General features: G+C 51.7%; 2 protein-coding genes across 4 annotated transcripts in view; both read left to right on the forward strand.

The window, feature by feature from the left end:
- Positions 1 to 387: 387 nt before the first annotated feature.
- Positions 388 to 18,804, forward strand: part of LOC140900514 (discoidin, CUB and LCCL domain-containing protein 1) — a 63,869-nt gene continuing 45,452 nt past the window's right edge. For 2 of the 3 annotated variants that reach the window (XM_073317901.2, XM_073317905.2), the window contains exons 1-2: positions 388 to 514; positions 16,225 to 16,446. In XM_073317901.2, coding sequence (XP_073174002.1) covers positions 427 to 514; positions 16,225 to 16,446 — 310 coding nt within the window. In that variant the 5' untranslated portion in view covers positions 388 to 426. Of the gene's footprint in view, positions 515 to 2,489; positions 2,560 to 16,224; positions 16,447 to 18,804 lie in introns of those variants that run through there. The other variant, XM_073317902.2, reaches the window with a different exon arrangement.
- The window catches only part of TAF12 (TATA-box binding protein associated factor 12), a 67,740-nt gene continuing 66,060 nt past the window's right edge, over positions 17,125 to 18,804 (forward strand). The window contains exon 1 of the mRNA XM_078849440.1: positions 17,125 to 17,128. The gene's annotated coding sequence lies outside the window, so the exon portion shown is untranslated. The remainder of the gene's footprint in view (positions 17,129 to 18,804) is intronic.

Below are 18,804 nucleotides of genomic sequence, written 5' to 3' on the forward strand. Positions count from 1 at the left end.
CCCTGGCTGAGACCCACCGCTATAGGGTGCGGGTGGCTGAGGGTTCTGCTTCGCATTATAACTCAGCCTCACAGATCCCTCGCCCACCGCTCCGGATTCGCTCCCACCTCCCATTCCCCGCGCCCCGCCGCGGGCAGGGCCGAGCTCCCGCCCCCGCCCCTGCCCCTGCCCCTGCCCCTGCCCCTGCCCGCGCCTTCGCCCCGCTTCCATACTAGGGCAGCCGGCCGGGCCGAGCTTTGGGACCCGCTCTCTGCCCGCCCGCTGAGTGGCAGCTGGGAGAGGCCAGTGGCCCGGGCCGGGCCGGCGTCTGCAGCCAATAGCCGGGGAGGGGCGGGGAGACTCCCGCGCCGGGATGCCGCGGCCGGGGGGCTGCGGCGCTGCGGGGCCGGAGTCGCTGCGGGCCGGGCTGCTGCGGCCGCCGCTGCGATGCGCTCCCGGCTGCGGGCGCCTCTGCTGCTCCAGCTTTTCCAGCTGCTGCGGCCGCTGCACGTCTCGCCGGCTAGCGCCCAGAGCGGTAAGGCCCCGCGACGCGCGGGGGGAACTTCCCGGCTGCCTCGGGAAAGTTTGCGGGGTGGGGCGAGGGGCCGGAGGAAGCGACCCCAGCCCGGGGCAGCTGGGTCCGGGCTCTGCCCAGTCAGGTCGGTGGGGAGGGGCGCGGATCGTAGCGGGAGAGCCCAGCTCCCCGGATCGGACCCATCGCTGCGGGAAATGCACTGGGGCTGCTGCACTGAATATCCCACCGAGCTGTCTGTGCACACGGGGCTCCGGGCGGCATAACGGAAGGGCAATGTGCACGTATTGCCTCTTTTAAAGCGCCTGTAGGAATCCAGTGTGTGGCCAGTCTACACCGGTCCACACTGTACTGTCAAAGGCAGGTGGGCTGACTGGCGGCTGCGACAGCTGATCGTCCCCGTGGGTGCTGAGCACCCCCTGTTTTCCCCCCATGGGTGCTCCAGCCTCGGAGCACCCACGGTGTTGGCATCTCTAACACAGGGTGTGCTTTTTCCAGGAGAATCGCCACAGTCTTTGGCGTGGCTGGTCTCCTTGTAACTGCACTGTTTGGAAATGGAATGGCGAACAACAACCGGAAGCCTGTGAAATTCAGTGGATCGTAATTGGGGTATATGCAGTAGGAGATCAGAATACCCATCTCTGGCTTTTGCATGATTGTTCCTCCAAAACTCTCCCGTTGGCTTCAACGCAGGGTGACCAGACAGCAAATGTGAAAAATCGGGTCAAGGGGTGGGGGTGGGGGGTAATAGGAGCCTATATAAGAAAAAGACCCAAAAATCGGGACTGTCCCTATAAAATCAGGACATCTGGTCACCCTACTTCAACGGGAGTTTTGGCAGCTCAGGTTGAAGTCCATAGTGTGTGTCTTGCTGCCCATTTTCATGCACATGTAGGACTTGACTGACTGGGTGCATATTAATGCTTCTTCCTCAGTCTACATTGATTGGTTTTTAAGATGTGGATATCTCCAGAGGTTCCTCAGTATGTTGTCTGAATGAAAAGCTATAGAGGGGCACATAAGAATGAAACATGACCAATATGTATAGCCCATAGTGATTGAATTGTACAGCAGAAGCTGGGCAGATTCAGGCTTGGTCTACACTTGAAACATACCAGCCTAGCTCTATCAGTCAGGGGTGTGAAAAAACCACAGCCCCAGCCACCATAGCTATGCTGACAAAGTGCCCAGTGCAGACACAGGTATGCTGATTTGGCATAGGGATTGTTGTTCAGGGTGGCAGTGTTCCTATATCAAAAGAAAAATTCCTTCTGTCAGTGCATGCTTTGTCTACACTGGGGCGTATCCCGGCACAGCTCTGCAGTGTAGACATAGCTTAAGTGTCGCACGGCCCCTTTGGGTGGATTCAACCTTCAAAGCCCAGGTACCAGGCCTCACCCTCTTCTCATTCAGCCACCTCCTAAAACCTCACTTCTGAGACTGCCCAAAAGACATCAGCACACACAAGGGGAGAAAACCTCAAAGTGAAAACCCTCCCTGGATCTCCCAGCATGTCCTGTCTCCTCGGCGGTTGTCTCTTGGAGAGCACATTCCTTGGGGCAGGGACCATCTCCACTTTGTGTCTTGTAAGGCCGGAGCAGATTGTCAAAGCTTCATTCAACACAAGAAGTGCCTGTAAAGTGTTTTGAGAGCTGCAAGTAGGAGGAGTAGAGTGTAAATGTCATCTGTAAGTCCGCCAGGGGACCCTTCCCTGACAGGTGAACAAGCGTAACCCACTGGTGAGTGGGCTGTAGAGCCCCTCTGTGCCGACGCACTGAGGAGACGAGTCTGTTACGGCCTCTTTAGCTCAGTGTGTGTATTCACTGCTCTCCGGTTCAATCCCCAGTGTGTTGGCCAACGTGGCGGCTGTTGCATAAGCCCCTTTCTGTTTCCCTTAGCACCCACGGACTGATCTTGTGAGCAGCTGTTCCTTGCTTGTGGGCCTGATCCTGTGATGTGTGAGTGCTTCTCAACTCACACTAAGTCTCTGGGGGGTGCTGAGCATCTTTCAGGATCGATCCTCATGTGAATAAGGACCACTGTCATGGGTAAGGGTTTTCAGGATCTGGCCTGGCACTGATAGGCATGGGTACCCATCTGCTCCAGTCAGTGGCTAAGAGCCTGATCCAAAGCTCATAGAAGTAAGTGGGAGGCTTTCCATTGGCATGGATCAGGCCCTACATTCCCTTTGACTTCAATGGAAACAGAAAGGGGTCCCATGGTTACATAGAAAGGAGCTGCATAAAAGCTGTGTGGCTTCTTTTTTTCTGCGGGAAGGGAACTGATTTAGCTTAGCTGAATAATAAGAAAATTCATGAGACTTAGCATTTATATACTCAGATAATTGAACCACAACAACTGTAAATTATACCTGTCCAAATCTAAAGTCAGGAGCTGTCATGATGTTACTATAAGAAGCCAGTGGGGAAACTGGGAAACAAGCTGGATGGAATGGTGGGAAAACACAAGTGTGAAGGAAATGTGTAAGGGAGAAATGAATGAATTAGCTAGAAATGTGTTTTTTCTCTCCCCTCCAACGGACAGATGCAATGATCTCTTCCCCCCACCCCAATCTTTTACCCTTCCAAGTCCCTACCGTGAAACCTCGTCAATAACAAGCAGTGACATCCCCTCCCCACATATCCTACACGCACTGTGGCTGCTCAGTGATGTTATCTGCTCTTTTAGACTGGGCATCCCACGTTACAGTGATCATGTTGCACATTAATACCTTGTAGTAAAATGGTATCATCTCTGACCCCAGGGCCTCGGGGAAGCAAGATGTGGATCTTGCAGACTTTGCTATGGAGCCAGGACTGTGGATCAGTAGTCTCATGAGGCCCGATTCAGAATTCAGCGCTAAGAGGATATATACAGCTTATGGTTAACAGCTGGACAAATCTGAGAGGTTTCTGTTCGCAGCGATTTGTACAAATCCTTTTCCCCCTTTTTGCATCAGTTCACATAGGCTTTACTAACCGCGATTCATGTTGAGTTTGGGAGTTGAATGAGCCCAAAAATACTTACAGTGAAATTCATTTGGTAACTGTGTGAAGCGAGTGAATTTTGCAACCATGCTGATAACGCTTTACACTTTATAGTATTTCTCATTCATAGATATTAAAGCCTTTCACATAAATGGATATCATCATCTCATTTTGCAGAGGGGGAAAGTTAGAGAAGGATGGTGACTTACCCAAGGTTGCACGGAGAATCAGTGGCAGAGCTGGGACTAGAACCCAGGTCTCCTCACTCTTTGTGCTGTGATCAGTTCACAAGATCACAGCTTGGTCTCCCATGATCATAAAAATGTTTGCAAATTTCATTTAGCCTGGTTGAAGTTTTATATGAAACACATGAGCCAAGCAGGAGATTCCGGTTGCCCGTGGTAGCTCTGTGCATGGATTAAGGGTAGAGATGGGCGAATAATAGATTTTTCTGTTCACCATCAATTCAAAAAAATCGAGGGGGGAGGCAGGAAATTAGTTTTGAGTCAAACCAAAATTTTTCAAAACTTCTGTTCAACTGAAAAGTCAAAAACAAAAACTCATTTGGGGTCAAATGACACATTTGATTTAGATGCGGAGCATCTTAAAACAGTTTTGAGGGTTTTAAAAATAAAATTAAAGGACATTTTTAAACAAAAACTCATTTCAAAACAAAAAATGGAAAAGTTTAGAAAATGTTAAAATGAAGTTTCAATTCTGGGGGTATTCCCCCCCCCATCCCCCCCAAAAGAACAATTTGGTGAATTTGACATAAAGTTGCAAAATTGTTCAGGGTCTCCAAATCTGCTTTTTTCTGTTGTTGTTTCTGGCCAAAAACAATTTGCCCAGCTCTAGTTAAGAGTACTCCTATAGTCCTCTGAATAGGATCAGATTAAGGGAATGGGCATTTTCTCTTGTAGATTTCCATGTAAATTGCATTTGGTTTTCTTTTTTAAAGCTGTAAGCTGATTTCAGGGTTAAATATTTGTGGCACTAAGTGGTTCCTAGAAAGGAAACCTTTGGAAGTAAATAAATTAGACACTAACCCCTGTTGTACACATACACACACACAGAGGCAATAGACATCTAGCATTGGCCTCACAGAATGCAAGTGCTGCCTGGGTTCAATGCTGTAGCTTGAAACCAAGGGGAAGGGAGATGCAGTGCTGTGTTTTGTCTTTCCTGCATCCTGTAGCAAATATCCTGGCAGGAATCTGCTGAACACGATGAAAGTGGTTTCCTGCTGAATGTGCCCAGGAAGATGCAAGTGTGCCGGGAAAGCAAAAAGTTCAATTAGAGTTTTTTACAGATCAGGAAAAAATAACCCCCAAACCGTGGGAATCGGGATTCTGCAGAAACTGGAAAAAAGAAAAGGAGGACTTGTGGCACCTTACAGGCTAATTAGTCTCTAAGGTGTCAGAGGTGCGCCTTTTCTTTTTGCTGATACAGACTAACACGGCTGCTACTCTGAAACCTGCAGAAACTGGGAATTCCGCCGGGTTCCTCCATAGCTCCACAGCGTTTGCAATTTGGGAAGGTGTGAGACGGGATCATCACGGGTGTTGCAGGCAGGTCCAGCAGGTGGGAAGTCGGGGGTGCACATGTTCCTTATGAAAAGGCGGGCTTGCAGGAAGGTTTGACAGGAGCTTGGAGGGTTGGATCCCTTGTCTGAATCCTTGGGTGGAAGCCCCTATTGAAGGGGGAAAGGATGAAGATGATGGGTTGCTTTGAAAGACAATTGCTCCTTTCATTTGTTGGATAACAGCCAATGGACTCTTTCCACTGGCCTGCTCCCGTGCAAACACCACCAAGCTGATCAAGGACATTTGCATTCCAGAGGCAGCAGGTAAATGGGTGACTAGGGCAGGTGAGAAAAGCAGGAAATGATTAAGCTCTGGTCACCAGCGATACAGAGAGCCTTTCCCGCCTTTCCCGCTAATCCCCTCTTTGTGGGGAGAAGAATGTTTGTGTGTCATTTCTAGTGGGCCAGTTACAGCAGGCAACAAGGAGCCGAGGTACCTGCATAATAAGGCACTGAGATATACTCCCCCGCCAAGGCTGAAAGTCCCCAACCTACCCCGCCAATATCCATTTATCCCTAACTTGTAGACATAAGAGGAGAGTTCAGTCTCCAGGGCCCATTTGGACTCTGGTCTCTCTGCTCCACAACATGGTCGAGTCAGTGGCCGTGAGTTTGTGTGATGCGGACACTCACTCTCTGAGAATTGGGTTGAGACCCACCAAACTCGTGTCAGAGATGAGCTCTTGTGAAAGCTTTCACTCCTGGCTAACAGTGGCTGCATCTGAACTGGTGTCTTCTAGGGGAACAGTAATGGTTTATGAGCCTGTCTCCTGGGCCATCTAGTCCCCGGGAATTCAGATACCTCGGAGCCTGGGCCATGGTGGGGATGCTGGCACTGCTCAAGGGGCCCAAGCTCCTGGACAGGAAGCAGCGCGGCGAGCGGGTGCTGAACAGCCTTAACTCCGACCTGCTGCCAGCCCCAGCCACTGGCCCTGAGTGCGCTGTGCCCCCCAGGCTGCCCAATCTGGACACCACGGGCCAGGCGCCGCCGGTGAGTATAGCCCTGCACGGTTGTATCTGGATCTGATCCACTATCCGCAAAAATGGACCGCGGATATGCAGGGCTCTACCCATTGTGCTAGGAGCTGTACATACACATGGAGAGACGCAGCCCCTGTGTCAAAGAGTTCACGGTCTAAACAGACAAGAGAGACAAAGAGCGTGACAAGAAACAGAGGGATAGGAAGATGAAGGGACTTGCCCAAGGTCACTGAGCAGGTCGGCAGTAGAACCAGGAACAGAAAGCTGGTCTCCCACCTCCCACTTTAGGGTTCTACTCACTAGACTGCGCTATTGAAAGGGAAGGGGCAGGAACACAGTGGAACTAACCAGCTGTTCAGAAGGGGAAGGACTATTCACGATCGATCGATCGCTGTTCAGCAGCAGTCTCCCTGCTCCAGTTACAACAGGCCAGGAGCCTCCAGGAGAGTGAGATGTAATTAATCAGCAGGGTTCCCCAGGCACCAAGTGTTAAATGCCTTATTAGTTTTCACTTTTCAATTATCAGACACCCGATAGCATCTTCATAAGCAGCAGAGTCCTGAAATTAAATCCCTGGCCACAAGTGTGGTGCTCGGCTTATCTCTGGCACGTGTGCTTGGCATGTGCGTTAGGGAGGGTTTGGATGTTTTTACAGAGGGCTTCATTTCCCAGGCCAATCTCCTCTTGGCCCTCTCTCCCCATCTTCCTCTGAGCTGCAGCAGTAGGATCTTCGGGGGCATGGGGAGGGAGGGGTGATGCCTGCTCTTCTAACCATTACCTCTATCTCCCATCCCTCCACTGCTCTTCCAAAAGCAACCCCGCGCCTCTGCAGCCAAGGGAGAAACTCCCCCCGGACTAGGAGCTGCCTACTCTGCTGCCTGAACCCAGGCAGCAAAGGGGAAGCTGGATCCCTTGCTTCAGGCCGGGTGCAAGAGCTAGGACTCCGGGGTTCTATTTCTAACTCCACCACTGACTTGCTCTAGGACACGGAGCTGCAGGCCTCAGAGCTGCAGTACATAGGGTGTCCCTGGTATCTGCGGAGGGCCTGGTTTTAAAGGGATGAAAAAGGAAGTGTGAAGTTGCTTCCCCTTGGCCTGTCTCTGGTCTTCTGCTGAAGTTCAGCCCCTGACAGCCAGGTCCTCTCCAACACCGGTGAATCCCCATTAGCCTGTTCTGACTTCTCAAAGCCAGTGGCTGGGCAGCCACCACAAACTGGACATCTCTTGCCACCATTCCTTTGCTGTCCCTCCCCCTACTCCATTCTCTTTATTGGATTATAAATACCTTCCAGGCATTTTGCTCTGGAACAAAAATGCTTCCTGCCGTGGGAGTTGGAAGGCAGCAGATAACACAGTCACAGCGGCGCATGGCCAGAATCTACAGCGCGCTTTGGATGTACTTTGGCATCACGCTGGCCAAGCAGATTATCCTCTCCCGCTCCTTGAGTCTTGATTAAACTCTAACCCTATGACATTAATCCCATTCATCTGCATCTTTAATCTGTGCAGCAGGTCAGCAATTCCTGTAAGTACCATTCTCCCCGTCAGGAGAAAATTACATTTGATTTTTTTTCTAGTTAATTCAAAAAGAAGTTGATGGGGTGACCTGACAGCTGAGGTTGAGAACGGACCAGGGAAACTTTCCCCTCTAGGGCACTGGGTCTGATTCAGCTTAGTTACAGTTATAACTAAACTTATAACTGTAACTCCCTGGTAACATCTCCACCCCCTAAATAAAGGGATGATGGAGGTCACCCCCCTTGCTCTGATGGAATTGTTAACCCCATTCCCTCCCGAAATCTCTGGCTTCTGTTAAGCCCTCCTTGCTAGAGAGGACTTTCCCATACAAATACCAGGTGGATGGTGGGAATGTTCCCACACCTCCTGCTTTTCCCCCTTATTCAGAAATCTATCTTTGAGCACCACAAATTTGCCTACTGCTGAAGAGCAAATTCTGTGCCACCAAATTGGCCAAGAGTGCACCAAATGGCAGACAAGAAGAGCCTGGCTGGCTGCCACCTTGGACTATGTGGTAATCGTTGATGTTTGATCAGCATGGGTGTAGAACGCTGCTCAATCAGAATGCAATCATCACATACCCCCTCTCAGGACAGGAGTCGCTGGTAACGCGGTATGCAATGCAGAGGGGAATCAGGCCCAGTGATTGAGATTTGCAAAGCCCGCGAGGGGATTCAGCGATTGCACTTGCTGGCAAATGGGGGTCATGTGGGGACATCCCACCATCGGCTTTGAAAAGCTCAACCAATGTTTCTCCTGGGGAAGCGTCAAAGTTCAGGGCCACTGTACCTGTATTCCCCCTCTGTGGTCCAACAAAGACACTAACTCTAGGCTCCTGGCACCACAGCTTTCACCCCTTTTGGGCGGAGACCCACATCTCTCCCTCCGGACTGGGATTTTTCCTGGCTGCACAGCTCTCTGCCTGCACTGTGATATCCCCAGCAAGCCAGACTGCCTAAAAGGCCTGCATCTGCATTCTGCTTTCTCTCCAAAAGCAATGACCAGGTAATTTCCCACAGCTCTAAGTTACCCCACAGCTCTTTCTAAGCAAGCACATTTATTCTTAAGGTAAAAGCATGACACAGAAAACATATAAAAACAATCAAAGAAACTACATGCATGCTAATAAGCTTACCAGAGATCACCCCCAACTCCAGCCTCAAGCTCTGGCAGGTGTCAGTCCTTCCAACCCTTCCCTAAGGATGGGGGCCCCTCTTGGACAGAAGGATCTGTCCCTTTGTTGCATCAGAAAGAAGGCCTGGCATCAGTTTAAACTTAGGCTGTTCATCCAAAAGTCCTTTCTTTGTCCGTTGGTCTCTGGAGAATTCAGTCTGAACCAATATATGCAGGTCTCTCCAGGTGAGGGTGCCTCCCTAGCAGTGTTAGAACCTGAGTGAAATTATCTAAATTACCCACACTGTACTTCCTCCCCCATGGAATTACAGATAATCCCTAGCCCAATGATACATCATCTTAATACAGTGAGATCTCCCAAAGATAGTGCAGGAAATTGCCAGATCTGTCTCAGTAGGATTCCCCCATAGTGCCCCTTCACTGCAAAACAGGCAAGCTGACATGATCAGCAATGTAGTTTGAGCCAGATCCTCGGGCAGGGTAAATCAGGGCAGCCCTGCAGAAGTCAGTGGAGTTGTGCTGGCTAACACCTGTCAAGGATCTGGCCCAGAATTGTAGAGACACTATATAAATATGGCTGGCAAAGCGCAAGCTCCTGGAGGAGTCTGCCTGGGGATGCTGCCTTCACCCGTGGGTGGGGAGAGAGCATTTTTAACTGGATTCCCCAGCTCCTCACCCCCCTTTCTCTGCATTACGCAAACCCCTGGCATCCATCCGGGGCATTTCACAGGCTAAGGGGGGAGATGGGCATTTTGTGGGAGCCCCTTGTTAAAGAGCTGGCAGTGCCTTGCGGGATTGGATGTGGCCAGCAGTGGTTCCCATCTGGCAGCCGCTCGTTTGCAGGCTTCTGTGAAAGGAGATGGTGGTTTGAGCTCAGCGCCTTGTGGGCAGGAGTCCATCTCACACAAACCAGTGTCACTGGCCGCTCTCTCACAGAGAGGGACACAATGAATCATGGAGGAGGCTGAACATTGCCTAGCAGTTGCCAGGCCTGGTGACCGGGGGAGGCAGGGGCCTCATCAGCAAGGCAGGGGGAGAGCTTGGCCTCTTGTAACAGTCCAGACTTTCCCTGTTCTGGGGGGAAATCAGGGACTTCGCTCGGGCCCTTTGCACCAGCTCCAAATTCACTGTAAACCTCTGCACGCTATTTCCCCTAAGGGAAAACACACCCCTCTACTCCTCTCTCCCTGGGACGGGCAGGTGCAGCCTGCTCCCGGCAGCTGTGGGAATCCACCCCAGGCATCTGAGCTTGGAGCTCTGCCCTTGACTCCCCGAGAACTGATGCTAGCCTCCTGGCCTACTATACCAGGGAAGTGCCGCACTGATGGGGTCTGGAGAGGTCGGGTAGCGTCTCAGAGCTCATGTCCAGGTTGAGGCTACACAGATGGCACCTGGGCTTTCATTAAGGGATTAATCCTGGCTCCACTGAAGTCAGTGGCCAAACTCCCAGTGGAGGTTGCAGGGAGGGGATTTGACACATGGGGAAATTAAATGTGTCTCTCCAGCTCACCCCGCCACAGATCCTGTCTCTTGCCTTGTGCGTCATCCCAGCCTACGCCGTGCCGGTGACTCTGCACCCACTCCAGATCCCCACTGGGGAATGCCTACAGGAATCAGGCTCGTCTGTGGTTTTCAAAAAGAGAGACACGCCTGACCCCATGGGCAGCCTCCAGGCTCCAGAGGGGGTCGGTGGTGGGTGTGATGTCACTGGCAGAGTGCATGGGAGCCAGTGGTCCATGGCTGTGCCTAAATTCGGGCTTGATCCTGCTCTGATTGAACTGATGGCAAAAGGTCACTGGGTTTCAATGGAAGTAGGACGGGGCCCATTGTTGGGGCCTGAATGGAGGGAAACTAGATTAGAACTGGCAGTGAGACTCCAGAGTTGGCCTGCTAGGTGAGCGCTGAGACCTGGGGAGGGTGTGGGGTGATGCGTGTGGGAACTACCACTGCCCTTCCCTAGTAATTAGCAGTTCGGGAGCCTTTCTGAGCTGGCTCATGCTGGGTTTACACCAGTGTAACTCCACTGACTTCAGCAGCGTGACTCCTGATTTATGCCACATAGGGGGACCACCTGTGTTGGATGGAAATAAGGGAAAACCACATGAAAAATAAGGGACAACACTTGATTTTAAGGGACATTTTAGGAAAACACCATTTCCTTTAGCATAGCATAGATTTTCCTCTCATTTCTGTACGTTTCCACTGTCCTCTAGTATACAGTGCAATTATCATAAGCTCCAGCTTCGTGTTTAAAATGGTCAGGGGACACCATTTAAAATAAGGGACAGGTGGTCACCCTCAGACGGATCAATGAAATGAGGGACAGGTGGTCACCCTCAGACGGATCAATGAAATGAGGGACAGGTGTGTCACCCTACCTCAATGACACTAGAATCAAGCCCTACATCTGCTTGTGAATGCAGCGCGGGCCATGGCCCTGTCCAAAACACAGCTGTCCGCTCCTCTTCCTCTGGCCAGCCTCCTTCGCAGCAGGATGGTGTGGCGAGGGCTGCCGGAGGTCACTCCAGACCACGGGAGCTTCCTGCTTTGGCATTCAAGAGCCAAGTGCGTGCCGATGTGTGAAGAATAATAGTTTAGCCTCCCACAAGCAGCTCTTGCAGGAAGGTTTTTCTCAAGCTGTGTGCGCTGCGATCTCATCTCCCTGCGAGAGGCCGAGAAAAGCAAAGCAAGCAAGCAAAGAGACGCCTTCACCGTCTCCGTTTTGTCCTGCTGCCAATAGATGGGGAGGGCTGGTTTTGGACACAGCCGCTTTCATTTGAAATGCAGGCTGCACAATAGCTGACAAGCAAGAGAAGGGACCTAATTGATATTTGGCCACACAGTGGCTCCTCTGTTAAAGGCTTTCCCTCAGCCAGCATGTGCTATAGCAACTCCAGACCATGGGCTGCCGAGGGGGTGGCTGGCAAAAATGGGGGCTTTATGGGGCTGAAAAGCAGGTGTGCTGGCGGGGACAGAAGCCTGGCTCACGAGCTCCCAGCAGCCTCAGAGTTATTGGACATAAACAATGAACCCGTTTGCACTAGGATAACGGAGTCTTTTCTCCTCCTGATCAGAGGCACTTGATTTGTACCCAGCCGAGGAATGGGCTCCATAGACCACACTCAGCCTCCATTGGCCAGGACCAGTCTGTGGCTGAAGAAAAGACCCCCCTCCCCACCCCCTGATAGAACATCTTGGCAGAACCCTGGTCACCTCCCTCCTTCTTCTTTAAGTTTCACTTTTAAGGGGCACCGTCAATTTAGTGTAAGCCCAAAATTATTTATTTAATTAGTTATTTCCTCTTTTTAAAGGGCCAAGGGCCTGAGCCAAAGCCCTCTGAAATCAATGGAAAGACTTCCAGTGACTTTGGATCAGGCTGTGAAAGCGAATCTGAAGAGTGTTTTTTCTTGCTGTGGGCTTTTCGACATTGTTTTTATTTAAACCAAATCAGGTTTTTTCACCATACCTGGATGGGAAACCAGGCGAGCACAACAGCTTGCTAGCCCAGGAAAACTGGAAAGTGAAACTGACCAGGAATGGGAAGTGAAAGTGACCAATCTTTCACTGGGCTGACCTCAATTTGCAAAGATCAAGAGGGAGCCAACTAGCTTTCTCTGATAGTGTTGTTAATGTTCTCCTGTGCCCATCGTATCTCCACCTACCCTGAGCACAGAAAAGCTCTTCTGTGATCAGCGGCTGGTGGCAGAGCTGTAATGTATGAAGGGATAGAATTCCTGATTTTGGTTAACCACATGTCAGTGCTGCCAGAGAGAAAACTGGAAGGAGGAAGGGCAGTGTGGTTTTAACTTTTTCACGCTGTGGCAAAAACAAACAGCTGCCAGGTCACCGTTTCCAGAGCTCTTCAAATCAGCTTTATCATTGTATCACAGTAGCAGCGACAGGCGCCAATCAAAATCAGAGCCCCACTGTGCTTGGTGATGTAGGTACCCAGAGCGAGAGCCAGGGCCTGCCCTGGAGAATTTACAGACAAAGGGTGGAAGGAGAAACGGAGGCACAGAGCAGTGAAGTGGCTGGCCAGCCATAGGCGCCAACTTCCCCACTTTCCCGTGGGTGCTCAACCCCCTGCCCCCGCCCCCATTCCAACCCCTTCCCCAAAGTCCTCACCCCAACTCCGCCCCCTCCCTGCCAATATTCCAACTTCTTCCCCAAATCCCCACCCGGCCTTGCCTCTTCCCCTGAGCACGCCGCGTTCTTGCTCCTTCCCCTCCCTCCCAGAATGTGCTAACGCTGCCAAACAGCTGTTTGGCGGCGGCCGGGCAGGAAGCGCTGGGAGGTAGGCAGAGGAGCGGGGATGTGGCACGCTCAGGATGGGAGGAGGTGGGGGTGAGGGGAGCTTGGCTGCTGGTGGGTGCAGAGCACCCACTAATTTTTCCCTGTGGGTGCTCCAGCCCCGGAGCACCCATGGAGTCGGTGCCTATGTGGCCAGCAGCTCAGTGGCACAACCAGGAACTGACCCCAGTGTCCTGACTCCCAGTTGTGTGCCCTACCCTCTAGCTCACATGCCAAGCCTAAGTGACTTCTTTTCACTATGTATTATTTGCATTCCAATAGGGCCTAGAGGCCCCAACCAATACTGGGACCCCACTGTGCTGGATACTGTACAGACAAAGAGTGAGGGGCAGTCCCTGCCCCTAAGAGTTCACACTCTCAATAGACAAGGCAGACAAAGGGTGGGTGAGGAAACAGGCAGAGAGAGGTGAATAGCTCTAAAAATCTGGCCCTAAGTGACTTACCCAAAGTCGCACAGGGACTCTGGGATGGAGTTCGGGGCCCTCGAGTCCCAGCCCAGCCCCAGTCCCTTAGCCATAAAATCATCCAACCTCTTATCTCATCCGTGGCTAGCCACAGCAGGGAATTGAAAAAGCTGGGATTTTCAGCCTGGCTGCTCCCCACACTCCAGTTCCCAAGATTTTTCTTGGCCCTATGGCCCGAAAAATTACCCAGAAAAAGATGTTTAATGAAGAAAATATTTTAAGTGACTCCAGAGAATGGTGGGAGTTGGGAGTTCAATGAGCGTTTGCTTTCCAGCTGGTCTAACCCAGACCCCTCTCTCTAGTCCTCCTCTGTTTTACGCAGTGAGACTGATTCTTCACTCTGTTAGTCGTCTTTTGTGCCCATGTAACTCCATTAAATTCAATGGCCAAGACAGACAAAGGAGAGGATGTCCATTGGTGTCAGGGCAGTTAGGCTGGTGTGTAATAGTGGAGTAATGCGGCGGTGAATCAGTCCAAATGACACCCGTGCAGCTGCAGAGCTGAAAGTGCTGAGATCATGGGGGCTCACCTGCAAAGGCCCAAGGGTCTCATTCTCCTTTCACTGGTGGAAATCAGGAATAGCTCTGCTGAAGTCAGTTGAGTATAAATTTACATTTACACTGAGAGAGGGGAATCAGAGGCTGAGTCTCAGGCCAAGCGCTTGAGATTAGGCAAGTATGGTCCCACCCCAAAGAAGGCTGCATTGCCATAGCACCTGAAGCTTGTAACGTACTTTGGGGTGAACGGTACGGGAGAAGGAGCAGTGCAGTTTAGTGGCCTGGGAGTCAGGAGATTCTGGTTCTATTCTTGCCTCTCTCAGGCAAATTACTTTGCTTCTCTGTGCCTCAGTTTCCCCTCCTGTCCTTTGTCTAGCATGTAAATGCTTTGGGGCAGAGACTGAGGGGAGATGTGATAACAGTTTTCAAGTACATAATAGGTTGTTACAAAGAGGAGGGAGAAAAATTGTTCTTCTTAACCTCTGAGATAGGATAAGAAGCAATGGGCTTAAATTGCAGCAAGGGAGGTTTAGGTTGGACATTAGGAAAAACTTCCTAACTGTCAGGGTGGTTAAGCGCTGGAATAAATTGCCTCGGGAGGTTGTGGAATCTCCATCACTGGAGATTTTTAAGAACGGGTTAGACAAACACCTGTCAGGGATGGTCTTGATAATACTTAGTCCTGCCACGAGTGTGGGGAACTGGACTAGAGGACTTCTCGGGGTCCCTTCCAGTTCTATGATTCTATGATTCTACATTAAAACCTATTAGGAAAACAGCAGATGAAATGGTCTCACACGTGTGGTGAGAAATGAAGAATACCCATACCGCGCATTAGAGAAACGCATCCAAATAGATATGGCAGGAGCGAGGTTACTGGATTGTTTTCTCATCCACATGCATTCATTTCCAATGGCTTTTTTTATAAAGCTGATTTTAAAAGCCCTGAAATCATTAGCTGAATGCATCTGAAGAGAAGAAAGGTAGATGACATTTTTGCTTGTATTCCTTAGAGCCCCTGTAGGCCATGTCTACACTGCCACTTATGCCAGCAAAACTTATGTCGCTCAGGAGTGTGGAAAAAACACCCCCTGGAGCGACATAAGTTTCACTGGCATAAGTGGTACGTGCCCAGCGCTATGTCATTGGTGAGCTCTCTCCCGTCAGCATAGAGCAGCTACATGAGTGATCTTCCAGTGATGCGCCCGCATTGGTACAGCCGTGCCGGGTAAGCTCGCTGGTGTAGATGTTGCCTAAGGACCTTTCCCAGGCCTGAAGAAGATCTGTGTGTAGCTTGGAAACTGGTCTCCCTCACCAACGGAAGTTGGTCCATTAAAAGATATTTCCTCCCCTACCTTGTCTCTCTAATATCCTGGGACCAACACAGCTGCAACAACTCTGCATATTTCAGAGTAGCAGCCATGTTAGTCTGTATCCGCAAAAAGAAAAGGAGGACTTGTGGCACCTTAGAGACTAACCAATTTATTTGAGCATAAGCTTTCGGATGCATCCGATGAAGTGAGCTGTAGCTCACGAAAGCTTATGCTCAAATAAATTGGTTAATCTTTAAGGTGCCACAAGTCCTCCTTTTCTTTTAACTCTGCATATGAGTACTCTGGGCTATTTCCCCATGTAGAGAAGTCCTTAGAGGTTAGTGGTTATTAATAAGTCTAATAAATCATACAGATTTTGATCTTCTATAGCACCTTCCACCAAGGCTACCAGAGCACATTACAGACACAGCTGAATTGATGCTGCCAACAGTCCTGCAAGGTTGGGGGATGTTACTATCCCCATTTTACAGGTGGGGAAACAGACATGGAGAAATTAAGATCAGCACTTCCCCCTACTTTTGGGGGCCTATCTTGAGACACCTGGGACCTGAATTTCCCAGGTGCTGAGATGCACAGCTCATGCTGATTTCAGCTGGTGTGGCTGCATGGCAGATATTCAGCTTCTCTAGAAGTCAGAGGACACCCACAGCTGGAGGGGGCAGGATCAGAGACTTGCCCAGCATTGCTCAGTGAGTCAGCAACAGAGTCAGGGCTGCAGCCTAGGAATCAGCTCCCAGTGCCCCACTCTGGGTGCTCCTTGATTCTGAGGGGTCAGTTAGTGCCTGGACTACAGGGGCCATTTCTGGTTGAGCTGCAGCACGGCCGATGTATCAGCTGAGAGGCACGTGCGCCCTTAGTGTCTGAAATGCGTCCGGCCGTCTCTCACCCTGCCTCCTTGTGTTCCAGGGGACGGATGTGGCCACACCGTGCTGACACCTCACAGTGGGACGCTGACCTCCAGGAACTACCCTGGCACGTATCCCAATCACACAGCCTGTGAGTGGAGGATCCAGGCAGCCGAAGGGAGCTCTCTTCTCCTGGCCTTCGGGGACATGGACATCGAATCCTCCCAACACTGCGCTTCTAGCTTCTTGCTGCTCTCATCCCCTTCTGATGGCACCAGCCTTGGTAAGGACTTCCCTGGCACAGCCTTTGCCACACGGGCAGAGGCAGCCACCAATGCACGACGTTGCAGGGCGTGCGGGGGCGATTTTTCCCTGCCTCCTTCGGCGAGCGTAGAGCTCTGCAGGCGAAGTGGAACCAGTGCAGTACCAGGGAGGGCAGGGCCTGGGTAGGCCATGCACCCCCTTGCATGCCCAGCGTACAGCGTCAGCAGGGATCCGTGCAGGGAGCGTTTGGGCAGGGAGCAAGGCTGGCCTGGGAGAGGAGTGTGGGGGTGAGCGGACCCCTTGGCTGCATGCAGCACAGCTGCAGGAGTACTGGAAGTGTGTAAGGGTGAGCTAACCCCCACGGGGGAGAATCACAGTGCTACGCTGGGATGCTTGGTCTGCAGCCTGCTCTCCAGGCTCTTGATCCATTATTATAATGTACTGAGAGCCATCAGGGTGCTCAGTGCTGGGCAAACAGGGAGGGAGACCCAGTCCCTGCCCCACCAGCTCCCAATGCCACCTGTCCATTTCAAGGTGGTTCTGCCTGAGCAGACATCAAACTCCAGAGGTCTCAGCACATGATGCTCCGATAGGGCCCGGCAAGTCCTGCTCCCAACGGCCCAGCCCAGAGAACCCCTTTGCTGCAATCACCACTGACCCACCAGCTTCGTCCAGAGGAATCACCCAGGATCGGGGGGCGCCTATGGACTGAAATAGTGTCACCCTCTGGTGCCTCTTCTCCCTTGACAGAGCTGCCTAGTCACCCACTGACCCTGCCCAGAACTCCCAGCGGGTGCTGGCCTGGGACAGGCACCCATGGAGCAGCGCTCAGTGACACAGGGAGTAGGGACCCCCTGGCTGGGGCTTGACCCTCTGAGCTCCACCGGCCAGTGCCGTTCTGCTGCCTTTTGGAGTCCAGGTGCCCCCAGTGGGACTGAGGCATCTGCAGCTTCCAAGCTAAAGTGCACGGCCCTGCAGCCTCCGGCCACGATCCAGTAATCGAGAGGCCTGAGCTACCAGGTCTCAAGCCTGCAGTTGGGAACAGATCCCTCCCCAGCCCAGTGGGGATTAGATCCAATTGAAGGATTGTGACCAGGGTTACACAAAATCCTAGATAAGGAGAAGATCAAGAAAATCTGGCTTTTTAATTTTTTTTACAGAGGAGACATATGGGCCTGGGGGGTCATGACAGAGGGGAAAGGGTGCAGGGACGGGAACAGATGTGTCCACAAATTAATTAACTTTGTCTGCTGAGAAATTGCCCAAATATTTCCAGGATTTTCGGGGGGAGATTTAATGGACGTAAGAGGGATTTGACAGGCCAGGCAGAGCAGTGGCTCCTGCCTGCAGAGAAATCCTTGTTTCCCCCTCCCGGACAACCTTTGGAAATCTCTGCCAGGGAGATGTCTGATATCTGATCACTCACGCAACAAGCTGCCTGGGCAATAGGAGGGGGAGCCGACCAGCCCTGAGCCAAGAGGAAACAGGGCTAACCACAGAGTGGCACAGCCTGAAGCCAGAAGGGAATTGCCCGACAAAGAGGCGCTGAGTGACAAGCAGCCAGGAAGCTCAGTGCACAGCGAAGAGAGGGCCCCATTGTGCTCCGTCAAAGGGACACAGGAGAGGGTCGCTGCAGGGAAATCAAATGTGTCTCTGAATAACCATAGAAATCAGAGATGGAAAATGCCTTTTAAATCCTTGAGTCCATCCCCAGGGCCGGGACTGTTCCTACAGTCTACTCTCCAGGGCTTTCTTCTCCGCACCCACCCCCACAGTGTATTTAGCCCTGTTGGGGAGAGTTCAGAGGAAGGACAAATCCCCGGGACGGTATTTTACTCAATATTTGGTAGCAAGTAGTTCAGGCTCCTGTGTTAGGGGGTGGGGCCCAGTCTTCCACTGGGGTAAATCAGGGCGGCTTCACTGGCCTCCATGGAACTGCTCCAGTTTACCCCAGGAGAGAATGCGACCCATTGGATTTGCTGCCCCAGATCACACCACCCTTCGTGCAAGCTCCCAGCGACCTCGATGGCAGCTGTGAAGTTGGAGGTGGGGGATCCGGCCCCGAGTTTAGCAGCCCAGCATTGGAGCCACATTGCACAGGCTGCTGCAGCTCAATTGTTGGGTAAACTCCAGGGGTCTTCCATCGCCTCTGTCACCGTGCGGGGGGGTTGGATAGGAGGAGCCCTGCAGCAGTAGATATTTTGGCCTTGCCCCATCTCTCCCCTGGCCCATGCAACACCACAGGGGATGCACCCCACGTCCATTGTCCTCACCTCACACACCCATCTCCTCCACCGCCTTGTGCGGGGGACACATACTGCTCCTCTGCCTGGAGAGAGAGTGTAGCTGCCTGTTTGTACTGGCAGCTACCCAATTT

The sequence above is a fragment of the Lepidochelys kempii genome, chromosome 19 (assembly GCF_965140285.1).
Source record: "Lepidochelys kempii isolate rLepKem1 chromosome 19, rLepKem1.hap1, whole genome shotgun sequence".
Lineage (NCBI taxonomy): Eukaryota > Metazoa > Chordata > Testudines > Cheloniidae > Lepidochelys > Lepidochelys kempii.